The sequence below is a fragment of the Chlorocebus sabaeus genome, chromosome 7, assembly GCF_047675955.1.
Source record: "Chlorocebus sabaeus isolate Y175 chromosome 7, mChlSab1.0.hap1, whole genome shotgun sequence".
NCBI lineage: Eukaryota > Metazoa > Chordata > Mammalia > Primates > Cercopithecidae > Chlorocebus > Chlorocebus sabaeus.
The window spans coordinates 73,944,038-73,965,127 of NC_132910.1; the positions used below are offsets into that span (position 1 = coordinate 73,944,038).

At 38.5% G+C, this 21,090-nt stretch overlaps 2 protein-coding genes across 7 annotated transcripts in view; one reads left to right on the forward strand and one right to left on the reverse strand.

The window, feature by feature from the left end:
• Positions 1 to 8,790, reverse strand: part of NUDT6 (nudix hydrolase 6) — a 30,791-nt gene extending 22,001 nt beyond the window's left edge. Inside the window, exons 1-2 of one of the 2 annotated variants that reach the window (XM_007999731.3) lie at positions 8,342 to 8,790; positions 3,395 to 3,598 (exon numbers count right to left, since the gene is read on the reverse strand). In XM_007999731.3, coding sequence (XP_007997922.1) covers positions 3,395 to 3,598; positions 8,342 to 8,579 — 442 coding nt within the window. In that variant the 5' untranslated portion in view covers positions 8,580 to 8,790. The other variant, XM_073017615.1, reaches the window with a different exon arrangement.
• Positions 8,791 to 9,062: 272 nt separating this feature from the next.
• Positions 9,063 to 21,090, forward strand: part of AFG2A (AFG2 AAA ATPase homolog A) — a 368,649-nt gene continuing 356,621 nt past the window's right edge. For 3 of the 5 annotated variants that reach the window (XM_073017613.1, XM_037991604.2, XM_073017614.1), the window contains exons 1-5: positions 9,063 to 9,312; positions 13,658 to 13,782; positions 15,061 to 15,218; positions 19,433 to 19,491; positions 20,092 to 20,733. In XM_073017613.1, the coding sequence (XP_072873714.1) occupies positions 9,150 to 9,312; positions 13,658 to 13,782; positions 15,061 to 15,218; positions 19,433 to 19,491; positions 20,092 to 20,733 (1,147 nt within the window). In that variant the 5' untranslated portion in view covers positions 9,063 to 9,149. The remainder of the gene's footprint in view (positions 9,313 to 13,657; positions 13,783 to 15,060; positions 15,219 to 19,432; positions 19,492 to 20,091; positions 20,734 to 21,090) is intronic. The other 2 variants (XM_007999733.3, XM_007999734.3) reach the window with 2 other exon arrangements.

The window sequence follows — 21,090 nt, forward strand, 5'->3', positions numbered from 1 at the left end:
CATCAGAGACAAACCCAGCACCACTAAAGCACAATTTGAGCGACCCCTGCTGGTCACAACATAAAAATTATTATTATGATTAGGCACTGTGCTTCAATGTACATTAGCTCAGGTATAAGTCACAATAATCCTGTGAGTGATATGAGTGTCTGACTTCATAAGGCTCTAAATGGTAGAACTGGGACTAATAGCCAGTCTGTCTGGATTCTAGGCAGGCACACTCTTCTCACTGTGCAATGCTGCCCCTCCACAACACTGAAACTGCTCTCTCAGAAGGCTCACATTTCCATTCCATTCATTAAAAAAATATTGAGTATCTACTTTATGCCAGTCACTGTCTTTAGCCTGAGGATATCGTGGTGACCAAGATAGATAGATAAAATATCTGCCTTTATGGAGTTTGTATTATTGTGGTGGAGATTAAGTGATACAATATAATTAATTATATATACATGATATAACAGAATTTTAGACTGTGATAAATGCTATAAAGAAAAATAGAGCTGGATAAAGGGACAAGGAATGATGGCACTGGTGTGCAGGCAGAAGTCACTTCTAGACAGGAGGGTCAGGAGCTTTTCTGAGAAGGAGACACTTGAGCAGAAACTTCGGCTATAAAGAACTAGATGAAGAAAGTTCTGGAGAAGCGTGCCGCAGGAAGAGGAGCCAGTAGATGCCAAGGCTCTGAGCCAGACACAAGCTTGCTAAGTTTGATGCAGCTGGAAACCATCATTCTCAGCAAACTATCACAAGAACAGAAAACCAAACACCGCATGTTCTCACTCATAGGCGGGAACTGAACAATGAGATTACTTGGACTCGGGAAGGGGAACATCACACACCGGGGCCTATCATGGGGAGGGGGGAGGGGGGAGGGATTGCACTGGGAGTTATACCTTATGTAAATGACGAGTTGATGGGTGCAGCACACCAACATGGCACAAGTATACATATGTAGCAAACCTGCACGTTGTGCACATGTACCCTACAACTTGAAGTTTAATAATAATAAATAAATTTAAAAAAAAAAAAAAAGAAAGAAAAGCAAAAGAAAGCAATGGCTCATGCGATTCCAGCCACATCTGCCTTCAGTAGTTTACAACAAATATCAATTATTTTTCTTTCCACCTAAAACTCTGCACCCCAGCCTGGGCAACATGGCAAAACCCTATTTCTACGAAAAATATAACAATTAGCCTGGCATGGTGGCGCATGCCTGTGGTCCCAGCTACTTGGGAGGCTAAGGCAGGAGGATCACTTGAGCTAAAGAGGTCGGAATGAGCTCAGATCATGCCACTGCATTCCAGCCTGGGTGACAAAGTAAGACCCTGCCTCAGAAGAAAAAAAAAAGAAAAAAAAAAAAGAAAAAAAAAAACAACTCTGCATCTTTCCAGAACAATTTCTTACATTACCTTGTCCACACCCCCAATAGTGGCTTCAAATCCTAGTTAGTGCTCAAGATTGGTCAAGTTCTGCATTTCCTATTCTTTGAGCTGCTCTAAACTATAATGCACAATATAGTACTTAGTTATCAACAGGTCCTTCATAGGATACTCTTTTTGCATATATTACCAATTATGTGGTAATAACTGGAAACTCTTAAGAGTCTGTACCCATGAATGATAATTTGTATAACTTTTCATTGAAGTGTGAGGCTATCACTAAATTATTGAGTAGAATCTTTTGAAATGGAGCTGAACGGAGAGTTTCTGAATGTCTACTTGCTACAGGGAAGCAAGACAGGGACAGAGAGGATATCATTAGGCATTCTCGAACAATTCCTTGAAAAACCTTTAGAAAAGCCTTGAAAAGCCTTGAAAAGCCTTTAGAAAAGCCTTGAAAAACAAACTCCCTTAGAAACTCTTGTAAATTATATAAAGGCAAATAAAATTATTAATTAAATAATGTTTTATTGCTTTCATTTATTAAGGTCATAAGGATTCCTTACTATTATAGTTTTTCTGGAAATCTAAGAATTTCCTTAACCCCGGTCCTTAAAGGGTAGTACTGAGACCACCACCAGCAGCAGCAGCAGCAGCAAAAACAGAAAAAGCCAGGAAAACCATCTGAATTTTCAGGCCCCACCCCAGACCTACTGAATCAGAAACTCTGGATATAGGGCCCAGCAAGCTGTTGTAAGATTCCAGGTGATTTTGATGCAATCTACAATTTGAGAACCCCTGTCTTAGTCCGAGGGAAGTCTTCTCTCAACTTTCTTATGTCTCTGAAGTTAATCAGCCACTTCAAAATTCTACTCTACACTTAAATTACACTATTTAAACAACTGTTCAGCACAATAATGTAAATATTATTAAGAAGTAATGTTCAAATCATTGAAAAGTTGGTTTGCTTTACCTGAAATTCAACATAAAAGTTATCATTTACTTTACAAATTTACATAATTAGTGCTAACATGTTTTACTCTACAATAAATTTATTCCCTGATCCTAATTCAGTGCTACTATTTGAGTAGTGAAGTTTAATTATATGTGTAAAATATATTCAAGTATATCTTTTGGAAAACTAAACACTAAACTTGTTCTCTGTGTTGCTGTCTACTGATTGAGGCAAACTTCATCTATTTAAAAAGCACTATGTAATAGATACTGTAGCCCCCTTGTCCAGTTTTGCTTTCCGTGGTTTCAGTTATACAAGGTCGACCATGGTCTCAAAGTGTTACATCACTACTCTTGTGCTTTGGGGCCATTAATAAGGAAAATAAGGGTTATTTGAATCCAAGTACTGTGATACTGGGACAGCTGATTTGATAACAGGGAAGGCTACTAAGTAACTAATGGATGGGTAGCCTATAGATACACTGGGCATGGAGATGATTCACAGCCTGGGTGGGACAGAACAGGATGGTGAGAGAGTTCATCACACTACTCACAACACCATGCAATTTAAAACTTAAGAGTTTTTTCTGGAATTTTCCATTTAGGTCATAATGCCTGTCATTCACCTCACTTCACCTCATCATGCAGGCGTTTTATCATTTCATACCATCCCAAGAAAGGTGAATACAAAACAATATTTTGAGAGAGAACCCACATTCACATAACTTTTATTATAGTATACTTTTATAACTATTCTAATTTATTATTAGTCATTGTTAATCTCTTACTGTGCCTAACTTATAAATTAAACTTTATCATAAATATGTGTGATAGGAAAAAATATGGTATATATATAGGGTTTGGTACTATCTGCAGTTACAGGTGCCCACTGGGGGTCTTGGAACACATCCTGCGCAGATAAGGTGGAACAACTGTAATCATTTAATCAAATAACTCATTCCACATGAATAAACTATTTGCTTAGCTGTAACAAGCAAGAAATTGGGTGAACTTCTAAAAAGTTAATTCTGGTTGTCATGAGTTTGAGTTTGAATTACCTGCAACTCCTACTTGATGTGAAGCATATCCTGGTAATCTGCTGGGCCCGTCTCCCAGCCACAGAGTCAACGTTGATGAATCCGATTCTGCATGGTGAAAGCAGAAACCCAGGGAAGCGGCAGGGGCAATAAATCGGCTTTGGAGGATGGGAATGTGCAGCCATACAGCTGTTCTACCTTCTGATCGCCATCGCTGTACTGCAGCTAAATGCAGAAGAAAAAAGTCTAAATAATTTCCAAAGAAACAAGTGGAATAAATTAAAACTCACCTCAGGGTTTCACCTCCTCCATAAAGCCATCTTTAAGCAAAAGAGGTCCCCAAATGTCTTGTTCATATCGTTGGCACTGGAACTACCATGTTTTATAATAATCACCTTGTTTATATGATTTTTCCATCAGACTGAATTCCTTCAGAATAAAGTCAGTACACTGCTGATCTTTATATCCATACCACCAAAGACAATGCTTGGCACATAACAGATGTTCTGTAGTTTCAGAGTGGACAAATAAACGGATTTAAACCAAATCAAATACCATTTTAATGCTGTTCCTTTTAACATCCTTAGGTTTAATATTAATGACAATTATGGACTTCTATTTTTTTCTTCCTTTAGGAGTTCTGTTATGTTTCTAATGTATACATTTCAAGGTAGTTAAACTTTGTTTTTAAATAACGTATGCTGGTTCTAGAAATTTTGAAAAAAATATGAAGAAATCAAACTTCACATTTTACTAGTATATAGGAATAAAATTCTAATTTTACTTTATTATAGATAATATCATGATGAACATAATCATAGGTTTTCTATCTTTGCCTTCTTTAAATTCTCTTACTTTATTACTTAAGATTGAGCCAGGAGAAAACGATGCTAATATCTATTTGAAACTAAGTTCCAAGCACTTTATATATATTATCTCATGAAGTACACAACCATGAAAGGTATTACTACCTTAAGTTTATGGGTGAAGAAATAAATACTTCAGTTTTAGAGTTTTTAGAAAAACTTTTCAGATCACTTTCTTCATCCATCATCTCACTTAACCTTTATAATAACCCTGTAAAGCATGTGTGCGTGTGTGCGTATGTGTGTGCATGTGTGCACGCATGTAAGTGTGTGTGTGTGTCTGTCTTTGGGGGTTGATTATATATCTAGTAGTTAATTAACTTTCCCTTCTCTTTTCCCTAGCTCTGCAGTAAGCTCCTCTCTTTTAAGGACAATGTTCTCTACCTCTTTGAAAGTTGGTGTGCCTAGCACAGTGACAGACACATGGGGCCTTTAATAGAGACTTCCTGATTTGAGTTAGCATGCAGTGCAGTTATGGGATCAGGTCCTACTCATCTTGCTCTCTTTCTCTGATGACATCTTTTAAAAACTGAGGTAAAGTACATAAAGTGAAATGTACAAATCTTAAGCATACATTTCATGAGATTTGACATATGCATATACCCGTAACTCACACTTTAACACTATAGAACATTTCTATCACTCCATAAATTTTACATGTGCTCCTTCGCAGGCAATCCTTCCAGTCAAATTAAAAGGCTAATTTCTAAAAGCCATGCTATTTGCTTACTGTTTTATATCTACACTCTTTGTCTTGGAGAATCCACTCTCACTGCATCAGCTGACATCTACATGAGGATGGCTGCCCAGTCCTGATCTCACTGAACACTAAATATTCTGTTCTCCGGTTGCTCCCAGACATTTCCTGTCCTGAAGGTTACCACTTCAAACTTAATAAAATGTGTTCAAAACTGAATTTTTTTTTTTTTTTTTTGAGACAGAGTCTTGCTCTGTCGCCAGGCTGGAGCACAATGGCGCAATCTCAGCTCACTAAAACCTCTGCCTCCTGGGTTCAAGCGATTCTCCTGTCTCAGCCTCCCAAGTAGCTGGAATTAAAGGCACGTGCCACCACACCCAGCTAATTTATGTATTTTTAGTAGAGAAAGGGTTTCACCATATTGGTCAGGATGGTCTTGATCTCTTGACCTCGCGATTTGCCCACCTCAGCCTCCCAAAGTGCTGGTATTACAGGTGTGAGCCACCGCACCTGGCCCAAACTGAATCTTATACCCCAAACTAGCTTCATTTATAAGCTTATTTATTTCTGGCACCAATGCTTGAAACCTTAGAATCATTTTTAAATTGCTTTCTTCTTTTATCTCATAAGCTTTATTGCTTTTTCTTCCCCCACCTCCCATTCCCATTGCTAATATTTATCCTTCAAAGTCCAGCTCATATTCCACTTCTTTGACCAAAGTCTTTCCTAACCACTGCTCATGAGCTCACTATTATATGAATTTAAAGACTAGTATGTCTGTACAATTTATTAAAACTTATTACATATGACCTAATGATATCTCTTCCATTAGCTATTTTTTCGAATCCTATTTAATATTTTATGCATTTGCAGTCCTCCAGGTTAACCCTACATTATGCACTGGGGCTCAATTTGTACTAATGAAATGATTTGTTTGCCTAAAGTCACATAGCTAGTTGGTGGCATGGCAGGGACCAGAACCAGCACTATTTCATTACTGATGCATATATATTATGTGTGAAGCTAACAAAATATTGCCTGATTATCCCTCTAACTTTAGTTGTTGGTAACAGAACATCAATAGTTCATGTTCTGAAAGAATATGAATAGTTGGCTTCTTATTCCACTAAGAATATGGACTTCTTAGTCCATAAAGACTAAGAATAGTCTTTATTCTTAAAGACTAATAGCGGACTTCATGTGTAAATAGTCTTTCTTTATAGGCCCTACCATTCAGTTAGTTTTGTTCAATTATAATAACAGAACCAGCAGGAGTTCTTCAAGGTAGCATGGTGCAGTGAGTAAGACAGGTGTAGAGCCAGGGCAAGTAACTTTTTCTCTCTGTGCCTCAGTGCTGTCATCTTTAAAATGGGAATAATAATACTATCTACCTCAAAGCGTTGTTAGGAGGATGAAATGAATCACTATTTGTAAAGATCCTAAAACATCTACCAGTAAGTGCAACAAAATTTGTTTTATTGAAAATATATAACAAGTATTTGGTACTTAAGTTTACAAATTAGTTTCATCTTTGATCAATGCATCTATCCAGTAATTAGAGCTGGTGTTATTCACAAAAAGCAAGCTAAGAAGCAAATATTTTCAGTGGCAATTTGCCTAATGCCTGGCTAAGCACATGGCAGAACCTGGTACTTGAACCCAGAATGTGCAACTCCAAATTGAACAGCTTTCTGCTTTGCTGATTGGGGTAGTGCTTTGTTCACCTCTTTGGTCATTGATAAGTATCAGTGTGTGCAACACCTGTGTCTACCCACACACTGGAAGATAAATTGATTGATTCTCCTATTAGTGACATCGTTGCAGTCTAAGTGGGCTTGTCAGCAACTACTACCAAGTAGGAGAGAAAATAATGTGAAGAGGTAAGAAGTCGGGAATGGGGATGAGTAAACATAGAAAAAACTAGCTCAATTATATTTACAGACATGTTTCTTGCCATATTGCTCAATAAGATAAAGATTATTTTGAGTTTCCAGTGTGAGAGATCTTTCCATAGTCGAATTTGCATGCTAGGCCTTCAATTAGATTATAAGACCCTCAGAGGCAGTTTGAAAAACTGCTGCACCACTAAATCAAGGACTTCTTCCAAAGTGAAGGCTCCTCCATCCAAGCTTTCTTATCACTGGGCTCAAGGTTCAAAGCCAGTAGAAAGTTTTCTTATTGAAGACTGAAACCACCCACCACCTTCCCTGGTTAATCATAAAAGAAGCGTTATTCTAAAAAAACTCCAGTTCTTGCTGGGACAGCTATTGACCCAATTTGTATACAAATGTGACACTTTGAACCTCTCTGGTTTAGTATTTGATAGCCCAACAGGGTGACTATATTCAATAATGATTCAGGCTGGGTGCAGTGGCTCCAACCTGTAATCCCAGCACTTTGAGAGGCCAAGGCGGGAGAATCAGTTGAGCCCAGGAGACTGAGACCACCCTGGGCAACACAGTGAGACACGTTTCTAGAAAAAATAGAAAAAAGTCAGCCAGATGCGCGCCTGTAGTCCCAGCTACCCAGGACCTGAGGTGGGAGGATTGCTTGACTCGGGGTTGGCGGCTGCAGTGAACCGTGTTCCCACCACTGCACTCTAGCCTGGGAGACAGAATGATACCCTGTCTCAAAAAAAAAAAAACAAAAAACAAAAAAAACAAAAAACAAAAAAAAACAAACAAAAAAAACACTTGTACATTTAAAAATAACTAAAAGAGTAACTGGATTGTGGTTGAATGCTTGTGGTGATGAATATCTCATTTACCCTGATGTAATTATTACACATTATACACCTGTATCAAAATAGCTCATATACCCCATAAACATACACACCTACTATGTACCCACAAAAATTAAAAATTAAAAAAGAAAGTCTCTTTGGTTCACTCAGTCCACCACCCGTATTAGAATGTAAGACAGTTTTTTTTCCTTGGGAAAAGTGTCCGACAGAACCAAGGCTCGGTAAAGGATAGTAACAATGTAATAATATTAACAAACATCTACTGAGCTTTAAATATGTAGCAGGCACTGTGCTGTGCACTTTATGTGCATTATCCAAATTCACTCTCAGTAATTCCAGGAGTTCCTATTACCGGGGTCTACGTAAGAGGAAATGGTGGTTGACGGCAATTTCCGAATGCCCCACACTAGAAAGTGGACCAGCAACCAGGGTTGCAGATCCCAAGTCCGGAATCTTCACCATTTCACCCAACCGCCTTAGAGGCCTCCCAGCAAAGGGTCTAAGCACGAATGCTCCAGAAAACAAGTCCAGGTCACGCGTGCCTTCTCCCCTTCCCTCTGGGCTCGATACTGGTGCACAGAGCGACTCGGGAGTGGGGGCCGCGGTTACTTCATTAGAAAAGCTCTGAAGCCCCGGGAGCCCTTCGTCCCAGGCGCACTTGCCCTGCAAACCCTTCTGGAAGGCGGCAGCGTCCAGGCGGTCCAGCGCGTCGAGCCGCGCCAGGCGCACCGAGATGCCCCCGAATCTGTCCAGCTCGCCCTGCAGATCGCACGTTCCAACTGGGGGATTCCGCACGTAACCCTGTGAGCCCGAGACCCCGCGGTAACCCGCCGAAGGCCCAGGGCTGTACGTCCGGGCAAACACCGCGCGCCAGCCGGCCCAGCTCAGTAGCGGCCGCATCTTCACGCTGCCTCATTCGCCCGATGCCCAAATGACCCTTCCGCGCGCCGGAGCGGAGATCGCGGCCGTACATTTTAGAAGAGTGCCATCAATTCCCTCAGAGTTGAGCTGGGGTTACCACTCTGCAGAGCTATGCCAAGAAGACTGCGAAGTTGTCCACCAACCCCTCTCAGCAATTTGTCCCGCTCCAATTAAGCGGGGAAAACCTCCTCCCCCACCGCCACCCACTTATTTTGTTTGGTAGTTTAATTCAATAGACGTTGGTTTAGGAATGGGGAAGCCGGGAGGAGATGCAAAAACGTCCTGTTTTTCAGGAATTTACAATCTAAGTGGCAGTTCCGTTCCCGGAACCTATCGTCTTTCGCAGACGCCGTTCTAGCTGTTCCAAAGATTGCTGGTTTTGAAAACACTCAGTCCCTCCCACCACGCTGTCCGCTGCTGCGCTCCACTCTGGGGATTACGGCGCAGGGGCGGAACCTCGCTGACTTCTGCCCCGGAAGTTTTTCTCTCAGTGGAAGCGTGCACGTTGAGTCGGCTTTCCTACTGCTTCGGCCAGGCTGCCTTGGGATCATGTCTTCCAAGAAGAACAGAAGGCGGCTGAACCAAAGCGCGGAAAATGGTTCGCCCTTGCCCTCTGCTGCTTCCTCTTGTGCGGTGGCACGGGTTCCTTCTGCTGGATCAGATTTAGCGGCAGCCGCCGGGACTCTGACGGTGACCAACTTCTTAGAAAAGGGTAAAGAACTCCAGGAGGGAGACTAGAGGCCGAGGGGCGCAACCTCAGGGGAGGGAGACTCAGTGATACTGACTTGGGGTGCAGAGACTTTTGAAATTTGGGCGTGGCATGGGTCTGAATGCGGTACCGAAGCGTGTAAGACTTCTGTATGCAAGAAGCATGCAAACGTAGCCGCGCCTGCACTGGAGAAGTTGGGCTGAAATGGTTTATCCGTACCCAAGGTGTCTCTTGTAAATTAATTTGATTTTTTAAGTTGCACTTGAAACGCTTTGTCTCCTTTAACATTAACGACATATTTAATTGCAAAATTTTTCGTAACTAGCTAACATGGGATACTTATCCTAAAAAACTAAATAACCAATAAAGTAAAAATGTGGATCACTCTGCCTTTAGGAGTAATGATATAGCATTTTCTTCCTGTACTACACAGGTTATGATATTTAATAACTGCTAGTAACTGCACACTGGTGTTAGCAGTATATATAGCTCATCTAATTTCTACAGAAGCCGTGACCGATGGGTATAGTAATGACCGTTTTATAGGGGAAGGAAAGGCAACGTGATTCCATTCAGGCTACACAGGTACTAAGAGGTAGAGCTGATATTTGAGTCTAGATGTGTTTGACTTCAAAGCCTTTGTCCCAGATGACAGCTCCCTTGATTTGGGAGAACGAATTTATACTTAAAAGTCTTATAAATTGAATTATAAATTGAAATTTTATATTTGATGTGTAATAGCTTTGAACAATGGACCAGACTAAACTAGTGGCAACATTTTTTATGTCTAATCAGACCTTAAAGACGATTTAGAGTTCACATGGTATTTTCATTCTTCCTTAGGTATGGGAGGACAACTTGTTCTGTCCTGAAGGTTCAACTTGTTTTTGAACTAGATCCTTCCCATTGACATCTAAACATGCTCATTTCTCTTCCACTTTAAATCAGAACAAAAGCTCCACATTTTCTTCCTGCAACCATCTTTCTGTCCATTGCCAAACTTCTAAAATGGAGTGGTCTCTGCCGCCTCATCACTTACATACTCTCCTTAGCCTATTCCTCTTTGACTTCCACCCCGTGATTCCATGGAAACTGTTCCTGGTGTGGTCTCCGAGCATCTCCATGTTGATAAACCTTACTTGACCACAGCAACTTTTGGTATTTTTGACCATTTCCTCCTTCTTGAAACACTTAACTTATTTGTTGTCAAACTTGCCTAGTTTTCTTCATCTTTGTTGATGTTTCATCATTTTCCTTTGCAGGCTCGTCCTCTTCCCTTGACCATTAAATGTTGAAGTTTGTCAATTCTTACTCCAAAACCTTTTTTCCCTCTCAGTAAATCCTGTCTCCCTAGCAAGTTCATCCAGTGCCCAGAGTTTCTCATCCATAGTCTCTTCAGTGTCAGATTTATATTTGTAAGTCTTTTGTTTTTGCGCCTTGATATAGTTGTCTTTTAGCCAAGTGCTTCTCAAGCTCTCTGTGGTGAAGACTTTAACATTTACAATAGGTCACAGGTCGGCATTTTTGTAAAATACAGTCAAAATGATTTTCTAGAAAAATAAGGAAAAAATTTTATTAAACAGATGTGAAATTATTCTGCAAATTTCAATAAAAGCTTCTAAACACTTATTCTCATGTTTTGCACTTGTCATGAAGCACTGACAAATCATTGTGGGCCATATTTTGAATATGGTGCTGTACAATCACTCTTCTCATGAGTGTCTCAAAGATACTTCGGGACTATCTTCATGAGCCTGCATTTCCTCCAACAAAACAAACTTTCATTTTGTTCAGTTTTTTGCATTGCAAAATTCAGAAATGTAAGAGTCATCCATGACTCTCTCCCTCCATATCTCACATACCTAGTTCACCACTAAATCATGTTTATTACCTAAATATTTTACATATTCCTCTTCTACATGCCATTCCCACTGTTTCTACCTTAATTTCAGATGCCATCATCTCTCACCTGGACTGCTACAACAGCCTTTTAGTTGATTTTCCTGCTTCCAGTTTTGCCCCTTACTCGTTTTCTATTCTACAACCAGAATGATCTTGTAAGATGCAGATCTTGTCATGACATTGCTTTTCATCCCTTTCTGAACTCCCATTGCTGTCAGAGTAATGACCAGCATCTTAATGCAGCCTGTTGCACTATTGTCCTGGGTGGTCTTGACCTTCTTTACATGGCTTCCCTATGTTTCCACCACTCTGCCTATACTCTCCTGAGGATGCGCCATACCACCTTCTGCCCAGGAACTTTGTACATGCTGTCTTCTTTGCTGAGAATTATCTTTTTCTTCTCTTCATTTAGTTAGTTCCTACTCTTCTTTCAGACCTGATTTTAATATCACTTCCTTTGAGAAACATTCTCATATTCGAAATCAGGTCAGATCCCACATTATAGGCTCTCCTGGCACTCTAAGTCATTTTTTCATTGTATTAATCTTAGTTTATAATTTTACAGCTATTCACTGATTGCTTAATAACTCACTCATCCTACAAGGCTATAAACTCTGTGAGACCAAGGACTTGTGAACAAAAGTGCCTAGCATAGTATCTGCCATGTAGTAGGCACGTAGTACTTATTTGCTGAATGAGTAAATGAAGGGTGGATGGTTGTTTGAAATTATCTTTACTATCTTGTTAATCTGATACTTAAGGTGCTCAATCAATGTGAAAGTAGTTAATGGGGAAATTAGATGTTGACATATTTTTTAAAGTATTGGAGGAGTGAGGTGAGAAGGGAACTCTGTGGACAACTTGAGTAGACCTGTGTAGTGTAAGCAGAGAACACAGTGGTGATGTTTTGGAAAATGAGACTGGTGGATGGGAATTTGAACATGATTACCCTTGAAAGAGAAGGTGGAGAATAAATCCTGGGGCATGGAGAATGTGCTGGATAGGGTGGAAGGAGAAGTAGAAAACTAACGTCTTGGGAAGGACTGAGAACACTTGTGTGGTAATTGTCAAGAGGGAAAGGTAGTTCATTGAGGTTTGGGAAGAAAGAGGCAGGAACTGAATATTATGAGATCATCTAATGGCAGTATGCTTTGCTGTTAATGACCAGCAAACTATATAAGATACCTAATGCTCATTGGAAGATTGAATTTCTGTCCAACTTCTCATATTATGCAGTATGTGTTAATTTCATTTTATACTCAGTGCTGTTCATCTTAGCTTTATGAGATGCTTTGTTTTTCTAGATTTGCACCTCTTGTAAGAAGAAAAAGAAACGTGTTGGGGAGTTATTTTGTAGTGACAGAATAATGTAAATCATATTTGTACCTTATGGTTTTGCTTTCATTGATTTAATTTCTTTTTTATTACAAAATATCTGTTTTCTGATTATTAAGGAAAACTGAGGTAGATCTCTGTGATTATGGTATATATGTTTACAATAAATTTTATAATGAAGTTGTGACATTTTTAAATTACTTAAGTGTTTCATGGATTTTGTGCTGAAAAGAAAAACACTGTATACTCATTTACTACATTTATTCATTTTATGGCCATTTATTGTGCAACTGCTACATTTAACGCACTGTAAGCATTGGAGATACAGAGAGAAATAGGACCCAATTCCTGTTTCAAAGCAGTATACAATTAAGGAGAAAGACTAAAACAAATGAATATTATGATAAATGCTATTAACTGGCAGCACAGGGTGCTGGGGGAATTAGAGGAGGGACACCTAGCTAAATATGGAGCTTGGTGGAGGTGGGGTGGATAGGAAGGAGTGGAGATGTCAGCACATCATTTTCAGAGGTGTTGTTAATTGGACTGAATTCTGGACCCCCTTTTCCAGCCAAAAGTTGAAATCACTAGTGGTGATTTCAGTCAGTGTGTTTGTATAAGGAAGACGACTTGTGTTACTATCTTTGTCTATTCTTGGTAATACAGAAGAAGAAGATCGGGTGATGACCATAATGTGGGGCAGAAGTAGAAACATAACTTAATCCTCTACAGCCAGATAGATGTTCCAGTTCCCAGTTCAATCCTTTGAATACTAGTAGCTGACTCAACTTTGAACTTAAAGCTCAGAGACTCTCCTTTGCAATTATGTTCAGTTCTTAAAGAAATTAGAGACTCAGAAAAAAGGAAACCAATGCTCACTCCATAAAACATCTTGTTTTTAGTTAATACTTAATATGTTGCCAGTAGACCCTCAAAAGCATTTGGTTTTAAATCTGTTTGTTATAACAAAAGTTGGAACACTACTTTCTCCAGGGTATGATAAGTACATTCATGTGGTTATATGGTTAGCGTATTTTTATTTACTGCAAAAGAAAGCATGCTTTAACTTCTGTTACAAAGTAGTAAAAAATAATTTTCTTTTCCTTCATAGTAGATGACAGAATTCCTAAAACATTCCAGAATTCCCTTATTCATCTTGGACTCAACACTATGAAGTCTGCAAAGATATGTATAGGTCGACCAGTGTTGCTTACTAGTTTGAACGGAAAGCAAGAGGTAAGAGTCTTTTGCATTTCCTTAGTTTAGAAATAAAGACTGAACATTGCAAATCCAAAAATCTAAACTCTGTAATGCTTTTGAGTGCTGTGGTGGTCAAAGGAAATGCTCATTGAAACATTTTGGATTTCAGATTTGGGATGTTTACCCAGTAAACATAAGGCAAATATTCCAAAATCAAAAATTGAAAATGCGTCTGGTCCTAAGCATTTTGGATAAGGGATGCTCAGCCTGTGTTTGAGATGTTTCTGATTTTAATTTTCAACACAAGCAGGAATAAATGAAAAACTGTATTTTAAAAGACATTAATGTGTGTATTAACTCTCTGTTCCTTTGCTGTCTATGACTCTGCTGGGCATAGTAGCCCCTAAAATGTTATGTAGAGAGAAGTGTTTCCTCCAGCGGTAGTGACAGTATTTCTCCCCGTCAGTTATATTTCTTTATAAAAATATTATTTTGGGGTAAGAAGGTCACCTGTTCTGTATATAAATATTTTACTATTCTCCCTGGTTTCAGCTGTTTCTCCTTGCTGTCATTCTTCATACCTGAGATTCTCAGCCTAGAACCTTTCCTGGATCATTTTTGGCAGCTTGGCTTTCTCCTCTGCTACCAGCCCCTTATCTTTCCTGGCTTCCTTTGATGCTTCTCTGATCTGCTGGGGATCCTCTGGAAATACTTTGAATTTTTTTTGTCTACTGATGGCACCCCTCTTATTCTTTTCATTTTTTCTGGCTTATACTTTAAAGTTCCTTTACTGTGTCTTGTAAAAGAGAGGACTGTAAGTGTGTGAGCTCAAGCTAGAAATTTTCGCTCCCCTCTCTTAACGTTTAAATTTGATAAGACCCAGGTTCTGGCAAAGCTCTTGTTTTGTGTCCCTCACTATGTCCTGGATGTAGTTTAATTTCCAGGCTGAATTACTTTACAAGTTATCTTGCCTTAATATTTTTGTCATTTCCTCATTATTACCTGTTAATGCCTTTATTTTTTTTCATATATCTTTCATATCTTCTACTGTCTTCACTGTGGAATCATTCTTGCTCTTTAGAAAAAGATGTAATATTATTAAAAAGTTTATTTTTCATGAGCCCTTATAGTATTTAAATTTTTTTAAAAATGCAATGTATCTTACTGCAATTGGTATCAGATTATAACTCTTTTTGGGTAAAGACTGTATTTTGCATATCTAAGTACTTGACTGTCCTTAGCGTTGTACCTTGTAAATTGATGGTATTCTATGAATATTTATTTTCTAACATTTTTATTTCCTCTGTCTGGCAGGTCTATACAGCGTGGCCTGTGGCAGGATTTCCTGGAGGCAAGGTTGGCCTGAGTGAAATGGCACAGAAGAATGTGGGTGTGAGGCCTGGTGATGCCATCCAAGTCCAGCCTCTTGTGGGTGCTGTGCTACAGGCTGAGGAAATGGATGTGGCCCTGAGGTTTGGCTTTTTTCTTTGGTGACTATCTGGATCAAAGCTGCCCAGTGGAAATATAAGAGTCACAAATGTAAACCACATAAGTAATTTTGCATTTTCTTGTAACATTTTAAAAAGAGAGAAACAGGTACAATGAATTATAATAGTATGTTTTATTTAACCAATATATGTAAAAATGTATTTTAACATGTAATTATAAAAAATTACCAATAAGGGCTGGGTGCGGTGGCTTATGCCTGTAATCCCAGCACTTTGGGAGGCCGAAGTGGGTGGATCACTTGAGCTCAGGAGTTCAAGACTAACCTGAGCAATATGGGGAAGCCCTGTCTCTACAAAAAATACAAAAAATAAAATTTCTAGACATGGTGGTGTGTACCTGTAGTCCCAGCTATTTGGGAGGTGGAGACAGGAGGATTGCTTGAGTCTGGGAGGTGGAGGTTGCAGTGAGCTGGGATTGCACCACTGCCCTCTAGCCTGCGTGACAGAGTGAGACTGTGTCTCCAAAAAAAAAAAGTTACCAATAAGATATTTTACATCCTTTTTTTCAAACTAAGTCTTCAAAATCCAGTATGTATGTTACACTTATAGCACATCACAGTTGAGACTAGCCCCATTTTAAGCATTTGATAGCTGCGTGTGCTGAGTGGCTAGTGGTCACTTGTGTTATATTAGACAACCCAAGCTAAATGAGTGCTATATAATTTATAGACTAAGGACTTGTATTTTCCATGATTAGAGTATGCCCTGATATTTTAGGTGAGAGTAGTTTTCATTTAGCAGTGTTTTTCACCTTGATTTGCAGTGTAATCAGGGCTTCTTACAGTTGTAAAGAAAAGAGTAGATTACTGTGAGTCAAACAGAAACAAGTTTTAATTAAGACTATGCAAGCAAAGAACTTGACTGTATATTTTAACTTGTTGATTATTCAGTTTAGTAAAACAAACGGTCGTTACTATCAGATTTTAAAATAATCCCTTACCACAGGCTAATTGTTTGAATCTGCCTATCAAGATAGTTAAGGTATATCGTCCATCCTCCTGGATATTCTGTATCTAATAGGATTTCGACTCAGTTTGCATATACAAGTCTTATCAAAAGTCATTTACAAAAAGCATCTTTTTATACTTTAATGTCACCTTAGTAATAGCTTGGGGAATGTGTTTACATTATATGTAAGAACTACAAACCATTTTCTAGTTATCAGCTTGATTTTAATATGTTTTATTCTCTTTTGCTACTATTGTAGATTTTAGACTTGAGTTTTGGCATATTTTTTCCTTTATAACAGGAAAATGTTTTCAGAGCTTATAGTAACAGTTTAATTAATAATAAAAGGCAGAAGGGACAGGAGACAATATGTTGACTACCAGCTGTATACAGAAGCTTTGTATATATTGCACGTATGTATACACACACACACATTTACCCTTCCCTTTTTAAACAGGTGAAATAGCTTAATGAGAAGTAACTTGCCTAATATTTTATGAGGTAGTTAATAGTACTGTTCAGATTAAACTGGATTATTCCTCAGACTATGTCTTAAAACAGTGCTACAGGTAGCAGTAATTCGTTGACTGGAATTAGCATTTATGATGACCTACAAACTAATCAGACCTCTTGAGTGCACACCAGTCTTAGGTGAGTAATGATTGCTTATTATAGAGGACTGTATATGTTTTAAATGAAAACTCAGGTTTGAAAATTTTATTTTAAAAAATCTTATGTTTTAAATGTGGCAGCAGAGTATAGACAAGAAAGTTAATTTCCAATTGGGAAAATCAGTCATTTTAGTCTGCTTAAATCCTTCAGTTGCAACTGAAAGATTTTATAATTAATAGTAATGTTAGAGCTCCTTCTAGTGGAAATTGTTTTATGTGCAACTATTATTTTTTTAAAAGCAAAATTGGTTTGATATTTTTACTGTTCTTACATGTATTTATAAATACCTTCTATTCAGAGTTTAACGAAAGCAATTTAAGTATAACTTGGTTTAGAGTTCCATAAACAAAAGTAAATGTACGCATTTAAGGAGATACATGCAATTTTCTCATTAGTTTATTCATATATTTGATTCATGAAATTTCCCCCCATTCTATTTCTTGCTCTTTCTTTTATATGAATATATAGTTGATTCTCATTATTTATGGTTAGTTATGTTCTATCAAATCTGCCTTGAACACCGTTAGCAAATACTGAGACATTTCTCCTAGAGGGAAATACGTATGTATGTGTATATACATACATGCAACACACACACACATAATATATGTAGTGTATATATATAATATAATACATACATACACATACATTTTGCATAGATTGTAATCTTAAAACTCCAAAATAATTCATTCTGGTAGATTTTCTTTTCTTTATTTTACAAAAGATAAGAGGAGATTTAGAAGTGTTAAGGGACTTGCCTGAGGCTGCCCCACTACAGGTGCTAGTGTTGGGATTCAAACTCCCTCCAACTGGCCCCAGGCCTGGAGCTTCTTCACTGCACTGCTGTATCCCCTATCACTTCCATTCTCTGGTCATCTCTGAATGAGAGCTGAAACAGGGCGGAGAGTCACCTTATTCTATATGGTAACATGGGTGTTGGGTAACCCAAATTTTTTGCTGCTCTTCCATGTCACTAATGACCACAAATGCTTTGTGAGTATTGATTTTGGGGTACATATAAATTTTTGGGAGTTGGTAAATTTCCAAATATAGCGTCCACAGGTATTGAGGATTGACTATATTGTATTATTACTGATAAAAGTGATTGAAAGCCAGGCACAGTGGCTCACGCCTGTAATCCCAGCACTTTGGGAAGCTGAGGTGGGTGGATCGCCTGAACTTAGGAGTTCGAGACTGGCAACATGGTGAAACACTGTCTCTACAAAATGTATATATATGTAAAAATTAGCTGGCCATGGTGGTGAGCACCTGTGTTCCCAGCTACTCTGGAGGCTGAGGTAGGAGGATCAGTTGAGCCTATGAGGGGGAGGTTGCAGTAAGCTGAGATCACACCACCACACTCCAGCCTGGGTGACAAGAGTGAGACCTCATCTCCAAAAAAATAAATAAATAAAAGTGGAGAACAAGGTTATTTTGACCAGATGGGCACACAGGCACATGCCACCATGTCTGGCTAATTTTCTTTTGTATTTTTTGTAGAGGTAAGTTTTTGCCATGTTGCCCAGGCTGGTTTTGAACTCCTGAGCTCAGGCGGTCCACCCACCTCAGCCTCCCAAAGTGCTGAGATTACAGGCATGAGCCACCATGCTCAGCTTCCAGTCACTTACACTTCCCCTTGAGCTAGACTGTCCCCTCTCCACTGGTCACTGACAGAACTAGACAGCTATTTGTCTCTCCTCCTGATACGGGCTGCTTATGCACAGAGGAGGAGGAAAAATGCTCTTGTTCTGAGAACTCTCCAAGAGCAGATTTCTTTATAAATGTATGATATTTAGGTGTGTTCACTTCCTGCATTTAAGCAGCTCTCTGGGGAGACACAGTTATCATTAGGAAGGAGGGGATCTCATTTTTCCTCGGTCATGCCCTGTCTCCAGAAAAAACCTTCATTGTAACCATTACTCCCCTTTTTCCTACTTCTGCCTCTTCAAGTAACATACTGTATAGGACTTAATTTTCTTGAAGAAATAATTTGTAAGTTATACTAAGAGAATGAAGTAAGTTATTAATAAGAGCCTTTTCTCCAAGCTAGGCAACTTTATAAAGGGAATTATTAGTTTAGGTCAGCATTTTTTAAATGTTTTTGACTATGCTCTTAATAAAAAGTGGATTTTTTCATCAGATTCTTTGTATATACACATCCATAGATATAGTGCTCATATATGTGGATATGTGTATGTATGTGTTAGAAGCTAATGTTTTACAAAGCAGTATTTACCCTTTCTATATTCAGTGTACCCTACATTTCTTGTTCTATTAACAAAGTGCTGAATGGGGCTGACTGAAATGATTTCATTACCCTTGTGTTTTGAAGAACATTGATTTATGCCACTAAGGCAACAGATTCCAAATGATATTTTCATGGCTATATGTTTCTGAAAAATGTCCATCATTTCAAAATTGTATACATTATTTAAGGTTGCAGGTGGATTATTCTTTTGATTAAGTCTATATTATAACTATATACATGTAATTTTATGCCAGTTTAGTTTCTGGTGTACCTAATGCTGATTTCTGTCTCTTTCTCATCCTTTTAACAGTGACAAAGATCTGGAAATTAATGAAGAAGAACTGACTGGTTGTATTCTGAGAAAACTAGGTGAGACAAATATTTTAAATTGTTTTCTTAAGTTTTAAGCTGCAAGGCATCAGCAAATAAAGTGTCCTTGAGGGCTTATAAGTGCACAGTAGTTTTCTTCAAAATAGCTTTGAGAATATTCCCCTCAATGAATGAATATACTTTTAAGATAGGGATGTGTTACTTTTCCTGGTTAATTGGCAGTTGAGCAGTGGAGAGAATATATGACTTGTCTGTGGAAAGAGTCAGTGGTAGAATTGAGACTGTTCTTGCCCTTTCCAGTGAGAGATGCTATCTTGGGAGTGTTGGTTTGGGTGTGCCATTTTCATTTAGTTTATTACTGAATATGGAATGCCTGGCTATTTGTTGATGTGGTTGCTAGAATCTGAGATCTACTGAGTGTGGAGGATTTCAGAGAATCATCTTTTCCTTCTATCTCCAGATGGTGCTATATTATAGGGGAATATTAGGTCCTCAATATTTTATGACAATTATTTTATTAATACTCTGCCTTTGATTTAGTCTTTTCAGTCAGATAGTAGATGAAATATATTGCTATTTAAACATTAAACTGGTAACAAAAATTATGCTAACATGTATATTTAATAAATTATTTTCTAGATGGCAAGATCGTTTTACCAGGCAACTTTCTGTATTGTACATTCTATGGACGACCGTACAAGCTGCAAGTACTGCGAGTGAAAGGGGCAGATGGCATGACGTTGGGAGGACCTCAGAGTGACTCTGACACTGATGCCCAAAGAATGGCCTTTGAACAGTCCAGCATGGAAACCAGTAGCCTGGAGTTATCCTTACAGCTAAGCCAGTTAGATCTGGAGGATACCCGGATCCCAACATCAGGAAGTACTCCTTGTAAACCAGTTGATGACAGAATTACAAATAAAGCCAGTGATGTTTTGTTGGATGTTACACAGAGCCCTGGAGATGGCAGTGGACTTATGCTAGAGGAAGTCGCAGGTCTTAAATGTAGTTTTGAATCTGCCAGAGAAGGAAATGAGCAACTTGCCGAAGAAGAGGGACTGCTAAAGTTCAGCATAGGAGCAAAGTGCAATACTGATACTTTTTATTTTATTTCTTCAACGACAAGAATCAATTTTACAGAGATTGATAAAAATTCAAAAGAGCAAGACAACCAATTCAAAGTAACTTATGACATGATAGGAGGCTTAAGTAGTCAGCTGAAAGCAATTAGAGAGATAATTGAATTGCCCCTCAAACAACCTGAGCTTTTCAAGAGTTATGGTATGATATCTTCAGTTTATTGCACCCAAAAATGTTAAATTCAAATTAAAAGATAGTTGACACTTATCTAGTGATTGCTCATCCTCTTTTCCTGTTTTTATTTTCCGAGGGTGTGGTAGAAGATGTCAGTTGCTTTGGGAGATGCCAATTAAATGGGCCATTTTCTATGCCTTGGTATTTTTAGGTTGTAATGTGAATTAGTGACAGCCTTGTCTCTTCTAATAGCGTATTTCCACAATTACCTGTATTGGATCTAGAATAAGTATCTTGTCATGCTGGGCCATCTGTGATGACTGAAGAAATAAACCATTCAAATACTGTAGATAAAACTTCTTTGTTAGGAAATGTAACTGTCTA